The 22768-nt window shown below is 47.0% G+C and overlaps 2 protein-coding genes, 1 long non-coding RNA gene and 1 pseudogene across 7 annotated transcripts; 1 reads left to right on the forward strand and 3 right to left on the reverse strand.

The window, feature by feature from the left end:
- Positions 1-3040: 3040 nt before the first annotated feature.
- On the reverse strand, positions 3041-3910 carry LOC127303413 (crocetin glucosyltransferase, chloroplastic-like; annotated as a pseudogene).
- A 309-nt stretch (positions 3911-4219) lies between these two features.
- LOC127299426 (uncharacterized) lies at positions 4220-9863 on the forward strand. 5 transcript variants are annotated; one of them, XM_071819913.1, is made up of 9 exons: positions 4220-4517; positions 4620-4723; positions 4989-5215; positions 6187-6227; positions 6338-6471; positions 6560-6748; positions 6830-6932; positions 7088-8015; positions 9136-9863. In XM_071819913.1, exons 5-8 carry the CDS (start codon positions 6458-6460, stop codon positions 7193-7195), a joined length of 414 nt encoding a protein of 137 aa, XP_071676014.1. In that variant the 5' UTR covers positions 4220-4517; positions 4620-4723; positions 4989-5215; positions 6187-6227; positions 6338-6457; the 3' UTR covers positions 7196-8015; positions 9136-9863. The 5 variants fall into 5 exon arrangements, with proteins under 5 accessions (XP_071676014.1, XP_071676017.1, XP_071676015.1 ...); XM_071819916.1 differs by having other exon boundaries at positions 6560-6675; XM_071819914.1 differs by having other exon boundaries at positions 6344-6471.
- A 252-nt stretch (positions 9864-10115) lies between these two features.
- Positions 10116-12144, reverse strand: LOC127299428 (uncharacterized). Its single transcript, XR_007850446.2, has 2 exons — positions 11809-12144; positions 10116-10532 (listed from the first exon to the last, which is right to left on the reverse strand). It is a non-coding gene; the product is annotated as an uncharacterized lncRNA (long non-coding RNA).
- A 4172-nt stretch (positions 12145-16316) lies between these two features.
- Positions 16317-21861, reverse strand: LOC127299427 (uncharacterized). Its single transcript, XM_051329394.2, has 11 exons — positions 21674-21861; positions 21010-21156; positions 20795-20926; positions 20513-20652; positions 20233-20319; positions 19900-20028; positions 19019-19171; positions 18305-18406; positions 17097-17267; positions 16925-17004; positions 16317-16775 (listed from the first exon to the last, which is right to left on the reverse strand). Exons 1-11 carry the CDS (start codon positions 21738-21740, stop codon positions 16739-16741), a joined length of 1245 nt encoding a protein of 414 aa, XP_051185354.1. The 5' UTR covers positions 21741-21861; the 3' UTR covers positions 16317-16738.
- Between the last annotated feature and the right edge of the window lie 907 nt (positions 21862-22768).

Below are 22768 nucleotides of genomic sequence, written 5' to 3' on the forward strand. Positions count from 1 at the left end.
GCCTATATAATCCCTCGCGACGTAAAAACCCTACAACAATCGACGAAACTCCAGAAAGACTCCAGGGGCGCCGCTGCCATCGCGAAATCCGTTTCGGGGGACAGAAGTCTCTGTTCCGGCACGCCGCCGGGACGGGGAATTGCCCCCGGAGTCATCTCCATCGACACCACCGCCATCTTCATCGCCATTGCTGTCTCCCATGATGAGGAGGGAGTAATTCTCCCCCAAGGCTGAGGGCTCTACCGGTAGCTATGTGGTTCATCTCTCTCTCCCATGGTGTGATCTTTATGTCATCATGAGCTTTGTATCACTATTAATCTATGTGCTACTCTAGTGATGTTATTAAAGTAGTCTATTCCTCCTCCATGATGTAAACTTGACAGTGTGTGCATCATGTAGTACTTGGCGTAGGTTATGATTGTAATCTCTTGTAGATTATGAAGTTAACTATTACTATGATAGTATTGATGTGATCTATTCCCCCTTTCATAGCTATTGGTGATAGTGTGTATGCTATGTTAGTACTCGGTCTAAATTGCAACGGTCTAATATGCACTCTAGAGGTTACTTTAATATGAACTCCGGACGTTGTGGAGCTTGTTTACTCCGGCTTGAGGTGTGCTTTTGTAGCCCTACACAATGAATGGTGTTTGTTATCCAACAAGAGAGTGTTTAAGAGTAGCACAAGTGAAGAGAAGTTATTTATTTATGTGATCATTGTTGAGAGTGTCCACTAGTGAAAGTATGATCCCTAGACCTTGTTTCCAAATATCGAATCACCGTTTATTTACTGTCCTACTGCATGTTTACTTGCTGCCATATTTATTTCAGATTGTTACTACCACTCATATTCATCCATATCACTTGCATTTTACTATCTCTTCGCCGAACTAGTGCACCTATACATCTGACAAGTGTCTTAGGTGTGTTGGGGACACAAGAGACTTCTTGTATCGTAATTGCAGGGTTGCTTGAGAGGGATATATTTGACCTCTACCTCCCTGAGTTCGATAAACCTTGGGTGATTCACTTAAGGGAAACTTGCTGTTGTTCTACAAACCTCTGCTCTTGGAGTCCTAACACTGTCTACAGGAATAGAAGCGTGCGTAGACATCAGGCCCTATTTCTCGTTGGATCCGCACAGCCTTTTTCACTTCACCATAGAATAGCCTTTTTCTTCTTCTTTCTAGTCCAAAAAAATCTTTTTCTATGCTTGTCCAATAGTTCAATAAAAGTTTTGTTTAAACGGAATATTTCCATATAATATGATGGGATTCGTGAGAGACATGAATCCAACAGAGTAATTCTAGCACAAGAGGAAGCCAAATCACAAATCCAAGCCTCCAACTTGTTAATCATTTTTGCATCCAGGAAATCCCAATCAATATTTTTCAGGTTGGAAAAGGTTAAAGGGACCCGTAAATACTTCATAGGAAGCTTACCAACTTGGCACTTAAAAATCTCTGAATAGGATTCCATGGTATGAATATTACCACCAAATACTATTATTTGACTTTTCAAGTAATTAATCTTCAAGCCTGGCATCATCTCAAACATATAAAGTAATAACTTCAGGTTAATTGCTTGCTCCACATCATGATTGATACTGAAAATTGTATCATATGCATATTGCAGCACAACCACCCCCTTATCAATTATGTCAGTAGCAAAACCAGTAATTAGATTATTTTCCTGGGCCTTTAGCACCATTTTTGTAAGACATTCTAGAGCCATGTTAAACAAAATTGGTGAGAAAGTGCCTCCTTGTCTCACCCCCTTAGCATTTTGGAAATATGAACCAACCACATTGTTCAACTTAAAACTCAATGTTCCATTATGCAGAATATTTCTAGACCACATGCACCATTGCTCAGAAAAATTTCTTGCCCTGTGGCAATCAATCGAAAATTCCCAATTTACCTTATCGTAGACCTTTTGAAAATAACTCCTAATTCTTTAATTATTGAAATATCTATGTGGATGTGGAGGAGAACATCCACGTCCATGTTAATCCTATGAGGAATATTTAATTTATGTATTTTTAAATATATTTACATATATATGAAACGTATCCCCGTATCTGCATTTTTTGAAAATTTGTCGTATCATGCTATCATGTATCGCGTATAGGATACGTATCCAAGAATCGGTGCTTCCTAGTTAATGGCAGCACATAGAATATTGTCAGAGCCGGCGAAACAACTCTGATCGCCATCTTTCACAACGGGGCAACCAAAAAAATATTGCCTTCGTCAGCAAGGCGTGTCACCCAGAGCCTCTCTAAATACCTTGGTCCCTATGGTAATATTACATGAGCCTCCAGAAAATATGATATAGGGACCAAAAATGACGGACCCAAGGAGAACCGATAACGCCAAGGAGGGAGGCCGATTTAATCCTATTATCATATCAGACAATCCCACGTATTTGCGGCGTCCATGCAAAGGAGGACGCAAAGTCTAACAAGTCGGAGGCCTACCGAGCTCTTTGCCTGGTAAAACAGGCACGCCATCAAGGACACCACACGCAAGGTATAACTAGGGATCGTACATGGAGTATTCGTTGGGTGGTGGCGCCATGATGTGAATTCATTTCTGCTAGTTTCATATCTACCTTACTCCAACTTTCTTGGAAAAAAGCTTTGATGTTGTTGTTGTTGTTGTGCTGCTGCTGGTGTTGTTGTTGTTGCTATCGAAAACGGCTAAGTCCTTTCCGTGGTTGCCGATTGATTCGGCGTGATAGGTCAAAATTCACAAAAGTTCTGACAGCTCGGATGAGGCGCTCAGTTCGGCAAGTCCAAGGAGGAGTGTCACGCCGGAAACAACGGCATGACATGAAGGTGGCATAGAAATCTAAAAGTTTAGAAAGGGCCAAAAATAGCTTAGAGTTTGAAAATGGCCATTTGGAATAAAGAACTGCGTGAGACGCACGGTTCAAGCCGCCAACGGGGGACTACTATCATTTTCTGCTATAGATGACTCCGGGGCAAAAGGAGAAAAAAAAAGGAAAAGTCGAGCAATCCAGAGAGAAGAAGATGGTGCTAGCTCTCCATGCAGAAGGTGCACGAGGGGGGGGAGGGGGCGAAGACGGAGGACGGGGTTTCAGTAACATGACCACAGCTAGTCACGCTGTACCTAGCCCCCTCCCATCCACCCTTAATTTCCCATCCAACGGCCCACGGCAACCTAAGCAGAACTGAATGAAAGAGTAAGTTGTTTGACTCAAACTTTGGTCTTTTATTGGTGTCCTGGTCGGACCACTGCGGTACAGCCACCACCGGCACGCCGCACGCCATGCTCTCCAGCGTTGAGTTCCACCCGCAGTGTGTTACAAAGCACCAAACTGCCGGGTGCGACAATACCCGCACCTGGTCGCACCACTCCACCACCATGCTCCGCTCCTCGTCGCCGCCGTCGTCATTGTCATTGTCGTCCTTGCGCACCACCCACAGGTAAGACCGACGGCTCGCGGCGAGGCCACGCAGCATCTCCTCCTTCTGCCGCTTGCTCGCTGCGGACATGCTGCTGAACGACACGTACACCACTGACCGCGCCGGCTTCTTGTCCAGCCACTCCATGTAACCCTTTTCGTCGTGCTCGAAGAGATCTCCTACAACGGCGTTTGTGCCATTCCTCGTGCCGTCAGCGAAGAGCTATATATAGGACGGCCGGCCCGATGGGCAACATGTCCAGTTCAGGGACGGACGCGAGGGCGCCGAGCTCCAGTGCCTCGACCGTGTTAACGAGCACCATGGGTTTCCTTCCTCCGGTGCTGATGTCGACGTCTAGGTCCAGCTGCTCGAACGTCCTGCGGAGGTTGCCGAACGCCGCGACGAGCCTTCCGTCCGTGATGTTGGTGAAGAAGCTCGGGAGTTCGCGGATGGCCATCGTTGGGAGGCCTGGCATGGACAAGGTGACAGCGTGTTGGAGACTTGGAGTGTTCGGGCATCTCCAGACTCCAGCGTCTCGACTCGATGTAAAAAAGAAATTGAAAGAGACTCAAAAGGTTTGCCATTAATTAAGAAAGACTTGTTTTACAGTACCTTTTACCACTCCTTACAAATAGAGAGGTATGATTTAAGGCAACGATCAGGATTAAATGAGGTAGATTAGGCCCGACAGCCCAGCAAGACTAGAGATAATAAAAAAAATACTCCCTCCGGCCCGATTTAGATGACGCGCCAGACATTTTACAGAAACAACCTCGACGAATTTCCGACACAACTAGAAGTCCTCCCACCGCTCATCTGTTCACTCGTCTTCCTCGGTCTCGCTCCGCTGGCTCACTCCCGCGCCGCCCAGCGCCTCAGCCCCCGCCCCCTTCCGCCCGAAGTCGCCTTCTTGCTTACCCCTGCTGCGCTGCCGCCGCCTTGCTCCCCCGCGGCCTTGCTCCCCGCGCTGGTGTCGCCTGCGAAGAAATCGCCGTCGGGAAAGCTTTGATTTTTCCCGTCCAAGACATCGCCGCCGCCTTGCTTCTCTCTTGGCGTTCATGTCCGCGGAGGCCGCCGTCTCTGCTAGGTGTGTCGACCTCACCTCCTCCGTTCCCTGTTTCCTTCTGATTCTACGCTTTGTCCGTCTCTGCTAGGTGCGTCGATCTCACCTCCTCCGTTTCCTGTGCAGTTGCGGGGCGTGCGGGTACGACCTGAAGCTGAGCCGAACACGGCGGCCGGCGCGACGAGGCAGCGGCGGAGCGTGGTGGTGTTTGAGGCCATCGATGACACGCGGTTCGGCCCCTGCTAAGAGCCCCTTCTGCACTTAACTGTTCCCTTAATCTATGCTGTTCCTGCTGGTTCCTTTCGAATCTTGAAATGTCCAATATTCTGGCGCTTGTACAGTAGACCGTTATCTCTCTTTTGAGAGCAATGAATACACCGGTGTCTTTCAGCTATTTTGTTAAAATGACTCCTCTTTCTGAATATGCATACATGCCTTCCCCATTTGTGCGTTTCTTGTTGTTGGATTTGAGGAGCTAATCAGGCTTGTTTGCAGGCTGAAGGCATCAAAACAGGAAGAGGTGGTGATTCAGAAGGTCAATCCGCAAGTGGCAACTAAGAAGGCAACTCAGTGCGCTGCTCCTTTGTAGTTCAATGAAACGATGTTATATGTCGAGAAGCGAAAACTGAATCGCCTCTTGCAATGTTGCTAAATCACATCATATTGCAAGTACTGCTATGGGCTGGTGGCAATCTGTCCCTTTCATCAATTATAGAACCCAGGTTGTTTGTCAATCAAACGTGTTTGGTGTCTTAAGAAGTTTTATGGAACTTGCAGAGAAACATGTTTGTTTCTTCCTAGACACAAAATGATCTGAGAATCTTGTTGCATTGTTTCTTCCTAGACACAATATTTTCTGCTTGTTTCTTCCTATACTCCTGTCACCCTGTAATATACTTGAATAGAAAAGACACTTTTCTGTGGAGAAAAGAGAGGGGGAAATTGGGAAAGCCTGCTAAACCATCTGAATTGGGGAAGGTTCTTCTCATCCCAGTGGTGAGAATCATCATCTCTGAAACCAATCCTTTGCATCTTGCACAACCTATGCTAAGCTACAAGAAGCATCCATCTGTCACTGCATGCGTTAGTTTTTCCTTGCATACAGGCTTCTTGCATTGCGCAGCAAACTGGTCGGTTGTGAACCGACAATTCAGAGATGCTACCCATTCAGTATGTTTGATTCAGAGAGCTCATCATTTTGTTATGCTGTTTTTTTTGCAGGCAAAATGTAGGGAACTATTGTTTGTGTCTCTAGTCAATACTAAATTTCGCAAATCATTATTCATGGTGCATGACTCTTTACAGTTTCTCTAGCATTTCTTCTTCCTCCAGCTAAATACAGTCATTAAATAAACACACTTCCAGAAGTATTTAAACATGTCTGCATGTCTGGGTAGATTCACTTCAGTTTATCCAAGTTACCTGTTCATTTCATATTTTGGTCACTGTTTGTATGACACTTATCAGATATAAACCATATCTTTATATTCCCAGATTTAACAAATCACTGGTAAACTAAAGTTGTGAGTACTAATCATTATAGGGACCTCTCAGACAACTCATTTTATTTGGCCTGCTGTCAAATTATCATTCATGTTGTTTACAGTAGCCATCTATTGTTGCTCTGATGGAACAAGTTATGTTAGCCAATTGAACAACACAAATTCATGACTCTGTTCATATCTTTGTTCAGACTAGGGCTGGGCCTGGAGGGTGCTGCTGCAAGTGGATCAGGTGCAAACATTCGCCTGCCTTTCCTGAATAGTCTGAGGAGAACATAACAGCTTAGCTGAATGCATCAGTCAGAATTGGTATATTTGGAGTTAACAAATTGATCACTGCAGGTGCAGGCCCACCTTCGAAGGTGAAAGTTGTAATGCTTGAACTCCGGGGTGAGTTCTCCAACGATAATCAGGAGATTTGGACCCAAGAGGAGTTAAAAAGGCACATCGTGCAAGGCCTGGATGGGCAATCTTCAGTAAGCATCTGTACTGACCTTTTATGTTGGCCTGTAGCATTCAGGCAATTGTGGAGATGGGTGCAATAATTCATGATCTGTACTGTAGGATGAGTGGGAACTCCTTGAGCAACAACCCTTCCCCACCACCTGCACTGACATCGCAGACCACTCCTTCGCCACAACCATCTTCGGCAGGCAGTCCTAGTGACAGTAACAGTAATGGTAACGGTATATGCGATATTAGATGTGGGGGAGTCACCGGAATCGTCATATCTCTGGTGGTTCTAACACAATGGTTGCCTTCTTTTTGTGATCTTTTAAAATGTATATGCGAGTTTTGTCTTCTCTGATGTCTTAACGATGCTTTGTTCTTCAGTGCTCAGGCCCATGAACATTGTCTCACCAGCCTAGAAAGAAGGATTGCAGAGGACCGTCTCGATGAACTTGCAACCTCCCTCATCGCCGTCACGTTCTACGAGGTGCGTGGCTGCAGGCACATCCGCATTGTGTTTCTCCTTCTGCATTGCGTTCGTGTGCTGTCCTCCTGCCATTAATTTGGATCCGTGTGCTGGCCAGTTTGTGTGGGGAAGACACGATGATCTGATTCCTTTTTTTGGTGGATGTTTTACTTCAGGAAAATTTGAACAAAGAAACTCCAGGGCACGTGGATGGAAGCAACCCTTCTAAGACGGTCGGTGCAGGTGCGGCTCTCCACCCTTTTCTGCGGCCGCAGCGGCGATGACGAGCCTCAGGTGGGGCGACCCCCCGCGGCGAGCGGAGCAGCGGCGCAACGGGAGGGAGCTGTGGAAGGCGGCGGAGCGGCGAGAGAGCTGCTCGATGCGGGGGAAGGCCAGCGGGGGAGCTCGTCTGTGCTCCTGGAGGCCCCGCATCCTTTGCGCCTGGAGGCCCCGCCTTCTCTGCTCCTGGAGCGTTCGCAGACGACCGGCGGGGCTGCAGGCTCACCGTCGAAGTCGAGCGCAAGAGCCCAGCTCCAGCGCGGGATGGGGACGGAGCTCCGTCGGGATGGGAACGTCGGAATTTTGGATCTTGATTTGAGGACCACGTTCGGGAAGAACTGAATTAGCGAGGGGGTTTTCATAAAATTAGGATTGTACATGGGCCGTGTCATCTAAATCGGGCCGGAGGGAGTAAAAAAAAAGGAGTAGCCAACGCGGCCCAAACAATTGGATGCTACAGTTTTCCAGGCAAGGACAAGACCTCCAGCTGCATGTCGCCGCCGCACCCGCATCCAGCGACACCGCCGCCACTGTCCTGCATCGCGGTCGACCGCCGCTGCCACCAGGTCGGCCCTGTCCTGCATCACCGGAGAGCGACTCCGCCCTCAGGTCGGCCCCGTCCTGCATCGCGGGCGACCGACGACGCCACTAGGTTTGCCCTGTCCTGCTTCGCCGGCCAGCGCCATCGCCAACAGGTCGGCCTCGTCCTGCTTCGCCGGAGAGCGATGCCGCCACCAGGTCGACCCCTGCATCGCGGATGACCGACGCCGCAACCAGGTTGGCCCCGTCCTGCATAGCAGCATAAGCCGCCACCAATCTCGCCAGGTACGTCGATCCCGAAGCATCATAGTAGAAGGTATACTATTGCTGGTGTCGTCGCTGACGCGGTTTAGTTCACGGCCAGTGGAAAAAAAGTTCCTGTTTCGTGAAATCATAGCAGCCGTGAACCTGAAACTTCAAATTATTCAGATTATGTACGCGTTGTTGCATAGCTCATAGCTGCTTCTAACTTTGCAGCGAATTCCCTTTCGAAAACGAGAATCGAAGGGAACTGTAGCCAAATTCAGTCAGCTAGATATTAGTTTCATTGAGTAATAAGAATTAATGATTTAATATCAGTGGTTCTTGCATCCTGGCTCTGAAAAAACAGAGCAGAGAGGAGGAGCGGGTACAATTGTTCAGTGTTTGCCATCAATTCGTGTAAAATTCATCTGTCCTCATCTAAAAAGTTAAAAAGAAATTGCTGGTTTATGTATGGTCGCTCTTGTTTTATCGCTAGGATGATTGTACCTTCAAATAATGGAGATTGTCATAACCCATAACACGGTCGGTCTATTTCCTTTTAATTATGTTGTAGTTGTTTTGTTCTCTCTTTTCATATATCCATCTTAAATCTTACTCATTACCAAATTTCTATATACATGTCGTGGACTGATTTCAGATTGTTTTATTTAGTCATGAATTATGTCATGTGTATTTTGAAAGTAATCATTGATAAATGCATCAACTCCTATGGTCTAACATGCAATTACTTTTGTTAATTCAGTTTCTTCTTTGATACTAATACTGAGGTGTGCTTACTAAATTAGTCTTAGCTGAAAGGGAAAGTCAAGCAGTCAATGTCTGAAATTTGCATGGAGACATTATATTTGATATTGCAATAACGTCTGATACATGCATAAACTTGTTCTGTGTATGGGCTGGTTTGCATGCAGATTATGCATAATCTTCTCATATAATAGTCCACACTGCTTCATAATTTGGGTTATTAAATTTTCAGTTGGATTACCATTTCAGATAACTTATTTTGTTACGTAATAGTTTGCTGCTCAGAGTACTACCGTTTTCACATTCTAGTATACTATTTGCAGCCCGTTCTTCTGAAATTGCAGATTTCCATCATAATATGTAGTGCTGAGCTGTACTTTCTTGTTCCTGGTTTCAGGTTTGGATTTGGGGTGAATTGCTTAGGCCCAGATCGAGCCCAGCCGCCATGCGCAACCACGGGCAGCGGGGCGCTTACCACGCAGCACCTTCCACCGCGTGCCCTCCGCATCGCCACCACGTGCCCTCCCCGTGCCTCCACATGCCGCAGCCCTGGCCATGGCCATCGCGATGAGGCAGCGCGGGAGAGATAGACCCCGCCTCCGGTGCCGCCTGAGTGTGGGTGACACCGGAGGAAGATAATATTGCCTAATAGTAGAGAAGTTTCAGATACCGGTCCTGCTTGTAATTAGGACTTACTGAAGAAATGGAGATGGTTTGGTACTAGTAATTAGGACATCCAGTAGTTGTACTCCCTCTCTCACAGTTTATTACGTGTGCGCGTACCCCTAGGTTGCAAATTTTATCAAGTTAGTATTAATTATATGTTATAAAAATTATATCATTAGAAAGTTTAGATGTTCTATTTTGTAATGATATAATTTTTGCATTATATAATTTAAATTATATAGGTCAAATTGGTGACCCAACGATACGGGGAAGACTAGTAAACTGAGACGGAGGGAGTACTAGAAAAGGAATACAAATGAGCAGTTACAAACGGCCATTTTAGAGAAGTTCAAATATGGCCAACCATCCAGGCAATTGAAGCAAATGTCCTCATCACAGAACCTATAGTACTTTCCACGTGCTCTGGATTTAGAGATGACTCTGAATATTGCCACCCCATTTGTTTCATTTGTTTCTTAACTCAATGTCGGCAATATAGCTGACCACTTACAAACGAGCTACATACTAATGATTTCTCTTGTATTTACCACTTATATGCAAGATACGTAGTAATGATTTTGGCACTGAGAACACAACTCACTCAAATGGGAACTCCACCATGGAAGTTTTTTCATGATTAAACCTTATCTTTGCTGCTTCACACATCAGAAGTAGAGCTTCAGAAACAACATTTGATCACGACTAACAAGGTCACTGATACACACACGTGGCTTATTCCTCAACTCAACTCTACGGTACATAATATTGTTCTACTATGTTATGGTAAAAATAAATGATCTCGGCACAAGGTTTTCCTACACGGCTACACCTTTACTGTTTCCAACTAAGCTAACAACTAATACCGCAACACGGCAGACCAATGCTATTGTCATCTCTCCTGGGTTGTAAGGAGCTTATGCAACTCAATCAACCTCTTCCTGCGCATTGAGGGCTTCACTGACGAGATTTTGGCTTCTTCGGGCGTTCAATTCAGTGCTGTCAGGAGTAAGGTACACAAAAACAAATTCTACAGACAAGACATACATCCCTATAAAAATGTTTTGATAATTTCGCTAACTGGTACATGAGCATCTTACCAGGGGGGACGCTGGAAGTTGCTATATCAAACTGTAAGCAAAAGAAAAGAACCATTAGATAGGAGGCAATAAGATAAACTGAAGCTGAAGAAGGAGGAACTGATGGCATAGACAGAACAAATGCAGAGTATCCTGGTAGGGTATATGCTTAATTTGCGGAAAGATAACATTTGTTTCATGATAAAATCCACCAAGTGCAACACTTGTTTCGCAGCAATGACTTAACCACCATTTGACAAGTAGACAGTTAGCTCGAGCATAATCTAGGTACTAAAAGCACACTATTTTTCCAACAGCAGAAATTATGCATTGCAAATAAAAGTTAAACTGCAGCTCACAATCGACCACACACATCACGCAGAGGAGAAAAGGGAAGGACCGACGACAAAGACGTGGAGAAGGCGACACGCCAGTGACCACCGAAACACGCGTCGGCGACGCCTCGCATTGACTCCTTCCATTTCACCTCCAAACACCATTTCGTCGGCCTCCTCCCACCTCATGCACCATCGCCGGGATAGCACGGGCAGCGCGCCATGATGACAGCCAGGCACCACTCCCGGAACCGCGTGGTGGGCTCATCGACAGCACCACCAGGAGTATGCAGGTGTATTTGTTTGAATATTCAAGATTCCGAGGAACTTTTTTATACATGTAGTCATATGGCACAACCCCATACAGGTAACAGGACACAACCGCTAGCCAGCCCACAGGCCACAGCCACACGACGTCTGCTCGCTCGCACGGTTGCACCGTCACCAAGAGTCGAATCGGTCGACGAGAGTACCAAACGCACTCACACACACATGGCGGCAGGCGGCGCAGCAGCCCTGGGGTCCTAACGATTGCGGCAGCGACCGGCGGCGGAGCAGGCGATTGGTGCGGCGTCCAGCGGGTAGGCAAAGTACTCTTCAGCTCTTAAACACAAACCTCTTTCAGCCGCATTGGCATATCAGTCTAGCAGATTAGCAGTAGGAGATTATAAATTTAAATTTCTTTGTTTATCACAGTCGACAACTAGACTATCAAAGTAAAGAAGCTACATACCTACCACTGTGCAAATACGAAAATCGGTAGAAATCGTAGCAGTTAATTTCCGGTGGCTTTGAGACAAAGCCGTGACTCTGTATCAAATGTTTGGATGTCTGTGTTGTGCATCAATGCATCTTGTGTCCATGACAGTAAATGAAATGAATCAACAGGTACCACAAATCCATGACCAAAACGGGAGCTAGTTTCCAGGGTCCAGGTTTTGAAGTTTGAACTGAATGAATGTTTCTTTTTTTGCGAAAAAATACAATGAATACCTAGCATTTATCCTGCCGCCGCCATGGCGAGCGACGATGACGGCACTTCCGATCTTGGATCCACGCCGAGGCCAAGGGCCAAGGCCGCCGCCACTGGGACAGTATTAGGGAAGGGTACGACGGACGGGGGCAAGTCTACATCAGGCCTTCATGCCGAACGGAGGGGGCGAGGGGCGGTCGCCGGAGTTGGGGAAGGGAAGAGAACGGCGGCGGCACCTCTCCCAGTGACGGAAGAACGAGGGATAGAACTCTAGCCTTACCCTCTTGGATCGACAGTTGTTCGGCCTGGACCAATCTATTGGGTTAGACTGACTACTGGGCCGAGCCCGTCTACAGTTTTTTTCTCTGATGTGCGAAAATTGCCTCAGGTATGTATCATACCGGTTAAGTTTTGGACAGTGGTATGAAACTTTCTGGACCACTGGATGGACGAAAATAAAGGGCTATTATTTATTTGAGGGTACTATAAAAGAACTCTTAAGAAAAGGGTAGTCTGTTTTGAAAGCCTACATCATTTGGGTCAAACCCACACAACCAGCACACCAAGGACAAACCACAAAGCAACACTAACAAACACTCGAATGGGACACCAACGCCGCGCCAAGAAAAACAGACCACGACATTGGAGGCACCCATAAACCAAGGTGCCGAGAAAATCGCAAACCTCTCTGACGATGACAACTTGAGGTACCAATTGCCTTTCGAACTCATGCGAGAGATAGACCGTACCGTCAACACCACACTTCTCGAAGCCAAGCGCCTGACATGGCGGAGAATACACATCCAAGGACTCGTGCGAGCCGGGCCTCACTTCCTTGACGGAAGGAGGCGTAAGCACACCACCACACAACTCCACAAGCTCAGGCATGATATGTATGACCGGAGTCGTGATCACCGAGCTCACCCTAGCCCGAGGAGAGAAGCAGCCATGAAGGCCCGCTCCGCTCGCGTCCACTTTGCCATCATTTGGCAGAACCAGAGGATCGGCAGGCGTCCGGGAGAACCTACCCAACGTTGCTTCCGCTCGCTCGAGAAAGCCCCCAATAGCTAGCATCCAACCGTGCAAGGAGTCAAAAACCTTGTGAAGAGGACGGACGGCCTCCTGAAATAACTCGGCTTGCTTAATGAATCTAAAAAGTGTCCATTTAGTTTGTTTGGATTGAGCCCCGGATATCAAAATTGACTAAATGTATCCGTGTGTCCGTTTGCGTCTGACTAGCCTCTGCGGCTAGAGGTATTATTTTTTTATTCTCCATCATCTAGTATTAATGGCGACTAGGGTCCCCTTGATTCATACCACCAGCCGTTACCGATTCCTGCGCAGGACCGCCGATTCGCGCGCGAGAGAAAGTTGGCGCGCGCCTGGTCTTTTCGCCGCCGATGAGGGCCACCGAAACACTAACTCGAGCCCTCTATAGAAACCCTAGCACCCATGGTCAAAAACAACCGCACCTGGAGCTGCCTGGCCGCTATGGCGCATGCCCGTTTCCCGGAAGACACGAGTGACCCAGACTCCCCTGACATAGGGGCGACCGGCGAGGGCGACGTACGAGGCGGAGGAGACTACCCACCTACACCCGGCAGGACGAGCTATACGGATCCTACGTCGAGGGGGTCGGGGAGGAGGCGGAGGTGTAGCACAGGTTTACGCTCGCGGCTGAGCAATAGTGGCGTCGGGCCCTTAGGGCTGCTGACGGTGCCGGCCTGCCAGAGCATGCCTACGGCAAATAGACGGTGCGACTGCGAGTAACCCTAGCCATGGTAGGCGGCAAGACACTAGTAGATATGGTCGTCGTAATTTAATTCGTGTAATCCTTTAACTCTCCGAATAAAGATGGTCATTTTGGCCATAAAATATTAATCAAAAAGAGTTATTATTCGATGTGAATGACAGGCGGACCCAAAAAGGCTAAGGGCGGCGAGCAAAACGGTCCGCGCCGATGCATTCTCTCCCCAAATTTGGGTCGTGAATGCATCGGCATGGACAGAACGGTCATTTTGCAGTTATTTTGCATTGGCCCCGTTGGGCCGTGGTTTTTCCCTAATTCTGATCAGCTAGACATAAATGGCTAGTCCAAAGATATAGGCCGCAAGAACACTACCACTCGCTAAGAACACTACCACTCGCTGCGAGCAACAAGCGTAGCAACAACTCCACACCGGCTAGTCTGAAGACAGCCACCACGACAAAACAACAACACAACATGAAAGAGCATGTCCTAAGCTAGAAAACAACGTCGCGTCTCGACCGGAGTCGGATGTCTCCGAAGAACTATATCTCCATAAGGACTCTCCTTGTTAACGCGACATCTAAAGTAGAAGATGGCGGAACTTGGTCGACGCAAATATTTATTTTAAATACTGTCTTGCCTAAGATATGAACCTAGAATCTTGTAGGTCTGATACCATGTGAAATTGCATGTTCTAGGCAGTTCAACCAAAAGGCCGATCTAATGGAAGAGACTAGACAACTATATTGAGAAGTATTCACTATGTCTCGAGATCGAGTCTTGGCTTTCGCAATTTATCATAAAATTGTTGTTGCCCCTCCCCCCTCCCCGCTATCTGCGACCCAATGCAAGTGACCCTTTTGGATCATTTGGGGCGAGCCATGGACACCAAAATTAGCCGAATGGGTTTGTGTGACCATTTGCCCCTGGGGAAGCCCGACGACCCAGCGCAAAAGAAATATCGCCACCATCAACGACTGGCAAGGGAGATTGGTGTCCCGTCGAGCCATGTCGCCAGAGATTAGTGATTCACACGTGCGTCGGGGCCGAGTGTTGAGCCTCCTCTGTCTTGCCCTCAGTTTTAGAGGGTGTTGCTCCCTTTGTACTGGTGTGCCCCCTGGTTCTGCAGTTGGCGGCCATGGGTGCGGTCTCCCTCTAGCGAGATGAGCCGTGGCAGTGGTGGTGGTTTCTCCATGCTGGTTGCTAGGCTCCTGCGTCGGGCTCTTGTCGGAGCTCTATGGTGTGGCTGGCGCGGGTGGTCTTCGCTCGTGCTCTCGGCTTGCCCACCCTTCGGGTATATCGGACCCAGGTGGGGTTGGGGTTGCTATCGGTGGTGCTATGCCTTTCGACTACAGCGGCGACCCTCACGTGCGGTGAGGGTGCTCCGTGCGCTAGAGTGCTCTATGGTGTGTCTCTGCTCTGTGATGCCCTTCGACTCCATATGGTAGGCACACATGCGTCATGGCGTCATCTCGGCCGCGTGCGCCCCTTCGGCCACGCCCCCGACACAGGTGGTGTCGGCGCGCCGTGTGGTCTCGGATGTGCGTTGCCTTTCGATTACGTCGACGGTGCAGTGTCGTGGCTGCTTCTCAGCTAACCATAGTCGTTCGATTACCCCGGTGATGCCTCAACCTGGGTTGTCCCTCCTGCTGCCGTGTCACTGGCTCTTCCTTGGGATCGCTGTGCTTGTGTCGTGATGAATTTTCTCATCGGTCAACTGTCTCCAAGGTTTCTCGGAGTGACCTCCTTATCTTTCTTGCTTCCGTGTGTTGTTGGGTGTGTTCTTTTCCTTTTTTATCTTCTCTTGTATCCCCTGTAAAATTTCGGTTCACTTGAACCCTATCTTGTAGAGGCTAAAAAGCTTATAGGCAACTTTGAATGAAATATATTTAGGTGGGGACCCGTTTCTCCCGGTGAAAATTCAATAAAAAAAAATGAAGAAAGCAGTGCATAAACCCATCATTATTAATTAAGTTAGATATTAAATTTTACCGTGAAAGGTAAGATTTTAAACTAATTTATCCTCTGTTGTCGACCCCATTAGAAATGCCACTGCTACGGATCTCGAATCACCAAGCAAGTTTTTTTATCACCGCAAAGACTTGAACTGCCATTATTAGTCCATAAATCTCAACTTTCATGCCATTTTTTGCCTTTTACTTCACCATAAAACGTAAAAGATATGTTACATTGTGGCAACAGATAGAAGAGCTTCAAGTCGCTCCCTCCTGAAACCAAACGGACAGAATTTCATCCGATCCAACAATCTCCAGGCCTAAGGTATTCAAGGAAATTCGCCGATAAAGCCTCCCAAAACTCAACACAACACTCCTGCCAGATGAAAGGGAACAAGCATCAACTATAATATTGTCTTGGGAGAATCCTAGAATTGGGAACAAGCATCAACTAAAACATTGTCTTGGGAGAACCCTAAGATCGTCTCCATCACGCAAGAGAAACCAGCCAGCCCCTACACCATCGGTCAGAACAACACAGGCGAAAGCTACCGCGGTGCCGCCCGCCCACCCACCGCCACCGACGGAGCAGCTGTGCGGACAGCGATCTACACACCCTGCCTCGCCACACCAGCTTTCGCCAGGCCCAGGTGGATACAATTATACCTGCAAGCGCCTCACATGCTCACATTAGAGAAGCGGAACCTCCTCCAAGACACCTTCGAACTCAAAAACTACCCACACATGGAAAACATACACATGCTCACATTAGAGAAGCGGAACCTCCTCCAAGACACCTTCGAACTCAGAAACTACCCACACATGGAGAACATACACGTTTTCTAATTTATAGTTCACATGGATTGTTATTTTTCTCTCACACTTGACATGAAAAGAAAGCACTTGTGTACATCAAGCCAGAGTGCACAGGTATGCGTTCCATTGCCAAATATCAAAGTTCAGAACCCTTGAGCAATGGCGCTGCGGCTTAGACGATTAGTGGAGGTCAACATCTAATCCAAGGAAAATATTCATGAACTACATACTTTTAGTATATATCTCTAACAACTTGTATTTCTTCACCACCGGTGCATAGTTCAATAGGAAGTAGCTCTCTTGTGAGTGCAGCAACTGCGATACGAGCAGGCCATATAGTAGATTAGTAGCCGATGAAAAGAAGGGTGATCTCAGATATGTGAGACAAAGGCGCTTGCTTATATGTCAGCTCCATCAAAGGTTCTGCTCTTAAAAAGAGCGAGCAGCAGCCTTACTCGTGGCCTCACTGCAAGTTGCGAGAATGAATGGAGTCAAAATATATCAGAGAATCTCAAAGCTCTATAAAGATAACTAGGATTTAGAATTCATCTTCCTCCAAAGATGATGGATTTCAAACAGGGTAACCATAAAAGATTCCAGAAACAGCATCATTACCTTAATGCCTTCTTGATCTCATTGCTCGCAGGGTCGAGTCTCAGCGCCTCCTGGAACGCACCAACTGCTCCTCGGTAGTCCTGTACATGGAGGAACGAGATTACAGCAAGTCAGAGACAGGTTGAGAGATTGAATTATATTGAAAGGTTAGATTTTGATACAGGACTTATACCTCCATGAAACTGAGAGCTGAGCCCTCTCGGTACCATGCCTTGGCCCAACCAGGGCGCAGTGTTTTGCACTGCCGAGCGTCTAGCAAAGCTCTGTCCCCTTCTCGCATCCGCAGCCAGCAGAGGCTCCGGTTGGCATATAGGGTGGCATCAAGAGGGTTTATCTCCATCACCTGCAACAGCAACCAGCAAGGATGGCGCTCAGCTTCGCATGATTTTTTCTTGCTATGGTAAATGGGCCTAACAGGCTCATTGGAGAATATTGTTGTGTTTCAGTTGGTTTTAATGTAAGAAAAGCACATATAAACAGTTGTTGGGCTTAGGCTGCATTCGGCATTGTGGTGCATAATGATAATCTAGCTTATCTAACCAGCTGCTGTCTATTTTACTGTTTTCTTCACTTATTATTCTCCTTTAAAAAAAAGAACTTATCCTTCCGCCCACAGGCACAGTGGGACCTACCACCCGTAGGCCGTAGTCGCCTCCGCACCTGCTCCTCCCTCATACTTAGGCATGACCGCTTGGTAGAGAGAGGCCGGAGAGGAGAAGCAATGAGGAACACATGGGATTTTTTTACTTGAGTAGACAAAATTACTGAATGGTGTGCGAATAAAACAGCTAGATGGATGCTAACGGCCGAAGCCGGGATGCAGTCAGAGTGGCAAAATCATTAAAGAAAATGATGAAAGTGCAGCATTTTCATAATTAGCCAAAAAAGCAGGGGTGCAATCAGAGTTTCAGAGTGAACTAAAGCCATTGCCATAACTACCCTATAAAATATGTTCAGCAAAGCACAGTTTAGCAACGACAAGCAAATGAAGGTCATTGCAGAATTAAGTGTTAACTATTATTACTCCATCATCTTTTTCTTTTTCTTTTCTTTTTTTCACTCCGTCATGGTTTTAAAGGCGTTAAGGCGTCCTAAAGCGGAGGGGCGGCGCTCTGACACTTAGGCGACGCCTAGGCGGACGCTTTGGATGCCTAGGCGGACGCTTTGGATGCCTAGGCGCCTAATGCGGCAGTTTTTCTAAGGCGGAGGGGCATCAGACAATCTTATGAACGATCATTAAGCAAATAGTTGTATTACCACAGAGAAATCTGAAGTTCACCGCAGTTTAAATCATGAACCTGATATTTCAGAATTAGTATTTTGTTTGCAACTTTCTCTTGTATTGTTCCAAACAAGTACTACACCGGTTCATACGCTCACCATTCCGTAGTAGTACATTGCTGTAAAGTAGTCCTGCTTCACAAATGCTTCCTTTCCTTTTGACTTCAGGTCAACTATTCTTTCTTCTGCAGAAACAGCATCCTGAAAAGGGTGGCATGTTGAGTTGAACTTCAAAGGCATAGCAAATGCCGGTTTAGGCATCACTGTAAGTGTTACAGTTGGAAAATGCGTCCCTTAGTACAAATACATAAAATAATAATCATGATACTTCTCTGCAGGAAGTGCCCATATGACCAGCACAACTGAAGTTTGTGTGGAATTTTGCTATTAAGAAATTGCCGATCCAAATTCAGTAGAAAATTCAATTGAGGTATAACATCATTCGTTCTAATACCTGAAGGATATCTGGAACACTGTGTCCAATGAGTTCCTAATGCCAGCACAGATATAAGGACTTTAATGTCTATCGTTTATTCATTTATTAAGAATACAGGCTTGCAGAGAGAACATGAGGCAACAATATAAGTGATGTTGCCATGTGTCAAATAACATATTTTCTGAGGATATTTTTTCGAAGTGAAAATAAATAAATAAACAAAGGATACAAGATAAAGGGGCCATGGAATACAGGTCACGTGTGAGTGCAGTGTGAAATATTTTCAAGGAAAATGCAACATAGAGCATCACAAATTACTCAGATCAAAATTGAAATGTACTGGTTACTCTAGAATGAGTTAACAAACGCATAGATACCTGAATCCTGGTATGCAGAGATTTCATGGTAGTAATTATCCCATCAACTGTCCAATCAGGCACAGATAGAATTGGGTTTGTCCTAGGTAAAAGAAGTTCAACAATCTCACGTAGACCGCGAGCTGCTGCTCTCTTGATTGGAATATCCCCATGCTACATTGCAAAAGTAAAATCAGAATCAGAAGATGGAATGTAATACCAAATGAACAATGAAAGATTAACATTGTGAAAAGAACTAATCATGCACAATTACTAGTTCTCCGCAATACTGACAAAAAAACATAAAAGACTATTTTACTGAAATCATCCCAGCGGCTGTAGAGAACCTAACAGAACTGGAGAAAACACGGCAAAGTTACTCTTTAAGTTTTAGCCAGTGTTATACGTGCATAAACTCAAAACTGGAATTCCGATGGTATGTTCAGTATGAAAACTACGGAGAATGGCATCACGATTATGATATTTAAACCATGTTGTATGCATTGTGAAAAAACTCCAAAACCATGGCCCTAATCTATCACTAAAACTGCAAATCATGCAGTCAGAAGCAAACCCCGAGAGGTGCACACAAATACACAATGATTGCACAACACTTGTGGACAGCCCATAGTCAAGAGCTATACAACGCAATTCTTGTGCTATGCTGAAACAATTCTATAATCTGTTGTGGGAAACTAACCACGGAAGCAGACAAAAGTTGGTTGCCAAACACAAAGGCAAAAGCAGCTACAAAAATTGAATTATCATAATGCACCACAATGGCAGACGCGGCCTTAGAAATAGTTTAATAGATTGCCACCCAACCATAGGTGAGGCCAGATTGCCAGCCCTCGAAGCATTAAATAGATAAACAGGAGCACCAAAGCCGGAGCTGCAGTTACCTGGTTAGGAATATTAGGGTCAGCACCAGCCTCCAGCAAGAACTTGACAAGTTCAGTTGAGCCGTCATCAACTGCCCCCGTTAAAGGAGTTGGTCCAGAGCCGGTACTACCATTCACATCAGCACCAGCCTATTGAATTGAAAATATAAAATGCAAAACGAAGCTTTAGAGATAGGAACTTCACATTCAATTGCGACAGTAAGTCCAATCGAACTAATATGCCTGCTTTGTTAACCTGCATTCTACTCCAAACACTTGTTTACAAATAAAAGACACAATCGACCAGTCAAACATAAATAGAATTCATCAAGTAAGGTAGATAAGTTACTGCACCTCAATCAGTAGCTTCATGCATTCCAAGTTGTTCCCGCAGCATGCCATCATGAGTGGTGAGAAGACATGATTAACAACTCTATTGGGCTGAAAAGGGAGATAAATTCGAAATTAGTCAGATTCAAAATTAATAATTAAAAAATGTGCCCACCAAGTAATCTGATGCAGTTCTAGGATCAACCATTTTGCCATCAACCAAAAGAGATTAATTAATTGCATTTTATTTTATTTTATTTCAAATATCTGGGTAATGCAATTAAGTGAGAAATCATTAGCTTACATCAGCACCATGCTCCAGCAGAATTTTCATGGCCTGATGCTGGCCCTTTGCAGCAGTCATGTGCAATGGTGTCCCTCGATAATTGATAGCATCCACCTCAACCCCTTTGGACAGCAATAGTCTTACAGCCTCACAATGCCCTGGAAGCACAACAAACATATTATGAAAATCCAAGTTAAGCTAAACTGGAGGTTCTACAGTGTACAGAAACCACTTATATAAGAAGATAATATCCTGTAAGCCATTCCACAGACTTGTGGACTGAAGAACAGAGTGACGCACCATGCTCTGCGGCGTTGTGCAGTGGTGTTAAGCCCCTCTCGCTAGCTTTTGCTGGATCACTGCCATGATCAAGAAGATACCTTACAACCTGAACATTTCCCTTGAGTGCGGCGTAAAACATCGGTGTTGCACCTGCAAGGAGAACGCGACATTTCAGTGCTAGAAGTAGTAACATGATGAACACTCTCCTGCCACCGGTATGCACAAGATTTTACCTACGCCTGATGTGGAGTTGATATCCAGCCCCGCTTCCTCTACCAGGAACTTGCAGATCTCCAGGGACCCCTTATTCGCAGCGAAATGGAGTGCGTTTAGCCCTTTCGGGTCCTTGGTTTCCCGTAAATCCATCTTCTTGGACATTTCTTGCATGGAGAAATTGCAGACGCAACAAATGTCAAATACCAAAATCATGTGTGCGAGTCACAAACACAAGAGAATGGAGGGAACTAAAAAAAAGGTTTGCACGCCTGAGTCTCCAAATCGATCTAAATAGGGAAGTTCACAACTAGTTTCGCAAAATGGATTTGGAGGCTTCCTTCTAACTTGGTAAAGAATATCGAAGGAACAAACGCCAAAAAACAGTAAAAGCACAGTCAGAGATTTGGTGGCTTCCATCTAACTTACTGAAGAAAACTGAAGGAACGAACATCCAACTTTCTCAGAAACGCTCAATCTCAAATTAGGTGGCTTCCGCCGAACAAAATCGAAGGACCTAACACCCAACTTCGTCACAAGCTAACCGTGGCGAACATCAAATTCGCTACCATTACAAAGAAAAATCGTCCTAAGCATGACGCGATAGTGTCCGGGGCAATGGAGACGCGAGTACCAAGCAGCGTTATCTCATCCGAGACGGGTTAAGGCGGTGCCGGCGCTTACTCTTGAGGAGACGAAGGTTGCCGTCGAGGGCGGCCAGGAGGGCGATGGCGGCGGGGTTGGGGGCCATGGCGGCAGCGTAGGCCTCTCACTGGGGCTCTAGGTCTGGAGAAGGTTCTAGAAGATCTCGGCGCGGCGCGGGCCACGAGTGATGTGGGGTTCTTCGGAGATGAGGGGAAAGGGAGCCGTGTATGTGGCGCCACAGCAGTTAGTGTGAAGTGCAGGGCAAGCGTGTGGGGCCCACCTGAGCCTGGCAGATCTGAGACGTGTCCCTAGCAGTGCATGCATTGATGCCACGCGTGAATCCTCTTACCAAGAAATATAAAACCACACTCATCAGTCACCAGATTGTACTTAACCTTTCTTTAATTGATAAAAAAATCGATAGGTTCAGAGTGCAGCCGGTGTAAGAGCAGGTCTAACAGACCCCGTAAAAGGGCCAAACCCGTATAATAACCGCGATTTGAGGGTTTCGGCTCTACCCGGCCGTCTAGCACGTCCCGTAAAAACGGTCCCCGCATCGTTTTTTGCTGTTTTCGAGTACGGGGCGGGTTGTCGCCCCCTACTTGTGCGGGGTGGGAGCGGGGATAGTGGGCGAAACCAGTATCGCCCACTCCACTGCGCGCGAAGCATTTCGCTGAAGCCAACCGTCGCCGCCGCCGCCCGATCTCCTCCCAGCGCCCTTCCGGCACGATCAGAGCGCCATGGACCGTCCGCAAGAGCCGCCTACCGCCAGCGGTACACCTCCTTCGGGCGCGGTGCTTGATGTCCCCGTCGGAGGTCCGCCGACCGCCGGCGTCGTGTCGGCCATGATCGCCTCCACCATCTCGTCGAAGAGGAAGAGGATCCCGAAGCAATTTTCGAAGCACCTGCGGCGGCCGCCGATTCACCGGGCGAAGCGCCGCCGGCTGCCAAGAAGGCGGGCCGGGTGAAGACCAAGGCGGCGGGCCGAGGGCGCCGCGCCGCCAAGGTGCGGACAAAGGCAATCGGCGCATCGGCCTCGCGCCTCCACCGCCCTCCAAGGTCACGACCCTCCTCCGTCCGTTCCCGCCGTTCTGCCGCCGCCGCCGCCACCCACCATCGACGTAGACAAGGTGT

The sequence above is a fragment of the Lolium perenne genome, chromosome 5 (assembly GCF_019359855.2).
Source record: "Lolium perenne isolate Kyuss_39 chromosome 5, Kyuss_2.0, whole genome shotgun sequence".
In the NCBI taxonomy this organism is placed as follows: Eukaryota; Viridiplantae; Streptophyta; class Magnoliopsida; order Poales; family Poaceae; genus Lolium; species Lolium perenne.

Coding starts and splice junctions, on each gene's coding strand:
- LOC127299426 (XM_071819913.1), top strand. Junction 6,749..6,829: donor CTGGTGGTTCTAACACAATG/GTTGCCTTCTTT, acceptor TTTGTTCTTCAG/TGCTCAGGCCCATGAACATT. Junction 6,933..7,087: donor TCGCCGTCACGTTCTACGAG/GTGCGTGGCTGC, acceptor GTTTTACTTCAG/GAAAATTTGAACAAAGAAAC.
- LOC127299427 (XM_051329394.2), bottom strand. CDS start 21,740: ATGGCCCCCAACCCCGCCGCCATCGCCCTCCTGGCCGCCCTCGACGGC. Junction 20,653..20,794: donor GCACAACGCCGCAGAGCATG/GTGCGTCACTCT, acceptor TTGTGCTTCCAG/GGCATTGTGAGGCTGTAAGA. Junction 17,005..17,096: donor CAGCTCTCAGTTTCATGGAG/GTATAAGTCCTG, acceptor CTCCATGTACAG/GACTACCGAGGAGCAGTTGG.